This window comes from Camellia sinensis, chromosome 1 (genome assembly GCF_055761805.1).
Source record: "Camellia sinensis isolate YWXY chromosome 1, ASM5576180v1, whole genome shotgun sequence".
In the NCBI taxonomy this organism is placed as follows: domain Eukaryota; kingdom Viridiplantae; phylum Streptophyta; class Magnoliopsida; order Ericales; family Theaceae; genus Camellia; species Camellia sinensis.
Window position 1 is genome coordinate 93,584,664 of NC_138961.1, and position 3,480 is coordinate 93,588,143.

Consider the following 3,480-nt stretch of genomic DNA (forward strand, 5'->3'; position numbering starts at 1 on the left):
ATATCTTCATCTAGAGCAATTCGGTGATAATCAATTGCATGAAGTGGAGCACTAAGATAGCCTCGTAGCATAGACACATGAAATACGTTGTGCATCTGTTCCATTCCCGGTGGTAAGGGAATTCAGTAAGCAACAAGACCCAATCTGTCAAGGATCTGAAATGATCCAATGTAATGAGGAGTCAGTTTTCTTTTTCTATCGAATCTTGTCTTCCCTTTCATCGGTGTTACTTTGATAAATACACGATCTCCTACTTCATACTCTAAATCTCTTCGCACATAACTCTTCTATCAGGTTTGTGCAGTTTTGAGCCGTTATTGAATGATCTTTATCTTTCCAGTCATTTTCTGTACAAGTTCTGTCCCATATATAGCCCTATCACCAACCTTAGTCCAACAAACTGGAGATCTACACTTTTTATCATACAGTGCCTCATATGGCGCCATACCGATGCTACTGTGAAAAATTTTATTATAAGCAAATTTAGCTAATAGCAAATACGTTGCCCAGCTGCCTTGGAATTCCAACACACACATACGAAGCACGTCCTCTAAAGTCTACATAGTTCTCTCCGTTTGTCCATTAGTTTGCGGATGAAAAGCCGTGCTGAACCTTAACTCTATTCCCATTGCACTCTGTAGACTATGCCAAAATCTAGAAACAAATTTGGGATTCCTATTTGATAGAATAGACACTTATTGACGAATAATCTCATCAATGTAAATGGTGGCAAGTCTATAGGCATTAAGTGAGGTTTTCACAGCAAGAAAATGAGTGGACTTTGTCAATCTATCAACTACAACCCAAATAGCATTCCCTCTAGATGTTCGAGGTAGACCGACGATGAAGTCCATGGTTATGTGTTCCCATTTCCATTCTGGAATAGGGAGAGACTCAAGCAAGCCTGTCGGTTTCTGATGCTCTGCTTTTACTTGTTAACATTGTAGGCATTTGGAGTTGAATTCGGCAATCTCACTTTTCATATTGGGCTACCAATACACTAACTTCAAATCTTGATACATTTTGGTATTTCCCCAGTGCATAGCAAACATCGATTTGTGAGTTTCCTCGAGAATTCTTTTCTTTAATTCTATATCATTAGGAACACAAAGTCTTCTTTGAAATTTCAATACTGAGTCATCAATTGTGAATCCCGGTTTAGGTTTAGCTTCATAAATCTTCTTCCGAAACTCATCATTCAGTTGCTTTTGTTTGATCACCTCGATAATTGCTAGTTGTGTAGACATTGCGGCTAGCGAACCATTTTGTTCAGAAGGCACCACTTCTATTTCAAGCTTTTCAAATTCTTGCAGAAGCTCTTTTTGATCTGTAAGCAAATGGGCTAAACCTCCCACATTCTTTTTTATAAGTGCATCTGCCACGGTATTGGCCCTGCCCGGGTGGTAATGAATTTGTAAATCATAGTCCTTGATCAATTCTAGCCATTGCCTCTATCGCATGTTCAACTCCGTCTGGGTGAAAAGGTACTTCAGGCTTTTATGATCTGTGTACACTTCACATTTAGCCCCATACAAGTAATGTCGCCATATTTTCAATGCAAACACCACTGCGGCAAGCTCTAAGTTGTGTGTTAGATAGTTCTTCTCATGTGGTCTCAACTGTCGAGAGGCATATGCAATCACCGTGCCATTCTGCATTAAAACATAACCTAGACCTTTATAAGATGCATCGCTAAAAATTACAAATCCTTCAGTACCTGAGGGTATAGTAAAGATTGGAGCCGTGATCAATCTTATTTTCAGTTCTTAAAAAGCTTATTCCCTCTGTTCTGTCGAGACAAATGCTTTTCCTTTTCGAGTCAATTGAGTCAACAATACAGTAATTTTTTAGAAGTTTTTAACAAATCTCTGATACTAACTTGTCAATTCCATAAAACTGTGGACCTCGGTCACATTAGTCAGGGTAGGCCAATCAACAATTGCTTCTATCTTATGAGGGTCAACAGAGATACCATCTTTGTTAATGATATGTCCCCAAAATGCTATCTCCTCTAACCAGAATTCACACTTTTTGAATTTCTCATACAATAGTTTGTCTCTAAGTGTTTGAAGAGTTATTCTCAAGTATTGTTCATGGTCATTTCTACTTTTTGAATTGATCAAAATGTCATCAATAAACACAACAATGAATTCATCTAAAAAGGGTTTAAAAATTCTATTCATCAAATCCATGAACGCTGCGGGTGCATTTGTGATTCCAAAAGACGTGACTAAAAATTCATAATGTCCATACCTGGTTTGGAAGACAATCTTTTCAATATCTTTATCCCTTACCTTCAACTGATGATATCCCAATCTCAAGTCAATTTTTGAAAATACCTGAGACCCCTACAACTGATCAAATAAATCGTCAATATAAGGCACCAGATATTTGTTCTTCACAGTTACCTTATTGAGTTCCTGATAGTCAATACATAGACGAAGAGTACCATCTTTGTTTTCACAAAAAGGGCTGGTGCACCCCATGACGATGTAGTCGGGGTGAATAAACCCTTTGTCAAGCAATTCCTGCAACTGAGTTTTCAATTCTTTCATTTCTGTAATAGACACGCGGTAGGAAGTTTTAGATATTGGTTGTGTACCCGGTATTACATCAATTATAAACTCAATCTCTCTATCAACTAATTGTCTGGGGCAACTCATCCGGAAATACATCAAGAAAGTCCCTCACCACTGGTATATTGTCTAGGGTAATTTCTATGGTTTGTTCAGTAATTACATTACATAAATACCCTTGACAACCCTTACTAATCAATTTTCAAGCTTTCACAGCAGATCTAAGATATGGTGGTGGAACTACATCCTTTCCCTCAACGTAAAGTTCATCATGTTCAGGAGGTCGAAATATTACATGTTTTAAAGCACAATCCATACCCAAAATCATATCAAAATGCCTCATGTTTAAAGGTATTAAATCAACATAAAAAACAGCATTTTCGAGTAATAATTCACATGCAGCATATACAGATGAACACAACATAGAGCCCCTCATAGGTGATGCAACACATAATATATATCTTAATGTTTCCATAGGTCTATTCAGAGTTTCAGCAAACACAATAGAAACAAACGAATGTGTAGACCCTGAATCAATTAGGACATATGTACGTTGATCACAAATAGAAATTGTACCTGACACTACTGCCTCCGTGTTCTAAGTATCACCCGATATAAGTGCAAAGACCTTTCCTTGTCTCAAATTCTTTCTCGTGGTAGTTAGTGTCGCTGTTGGTTTTGTTGTTGGGACCAACTGGTTGAACTAGTAGCACCTCGGTTACCACCCTGACGTGGTTGTGTACAATCTCTCACCATGTGCGCAACTTTTCCACACTGATAACAGGCTCCTGTAGTGCGATAACAGACACCTCAATGATTCTTTCCACACACAGTACAGGTAGGTACTGAATTGCCACTTTGGTTTGACCCAAAATTACTAGAAGCCCCAGACTTTGACTTCTTG

The 3,480-nt window shown here is 38.2% G+C and overlaps 1 protein-coding gene across 1 annotated transcript; it reads right to left on the reverse strand.

Moving 5' to 3' along the window:
* Positions 1–314: 314 nt before the first annotated feature.
* Positions 315–2,555, reverse strand: LOC145806714 (uncharacterized). Its single transcript, XM_082904388.1, has 4 exons — positions 2,409–2,555; positions 2,254–2,348; positions 1,006–1,392; positions 315–456 (listed from the first exon to the last, which is right to left on the reverse strand). The coding sequence occupies exons 1-4, from the start codon at positions 2,553–2,555 to the stop codon at positions 315–317; spliced, it is 771 nt and encodes a 256-aa protein (XP_082760514.1).
* Between the last annotated feature and the right edge of the window lie 925 nt (positions 2,556–3,480).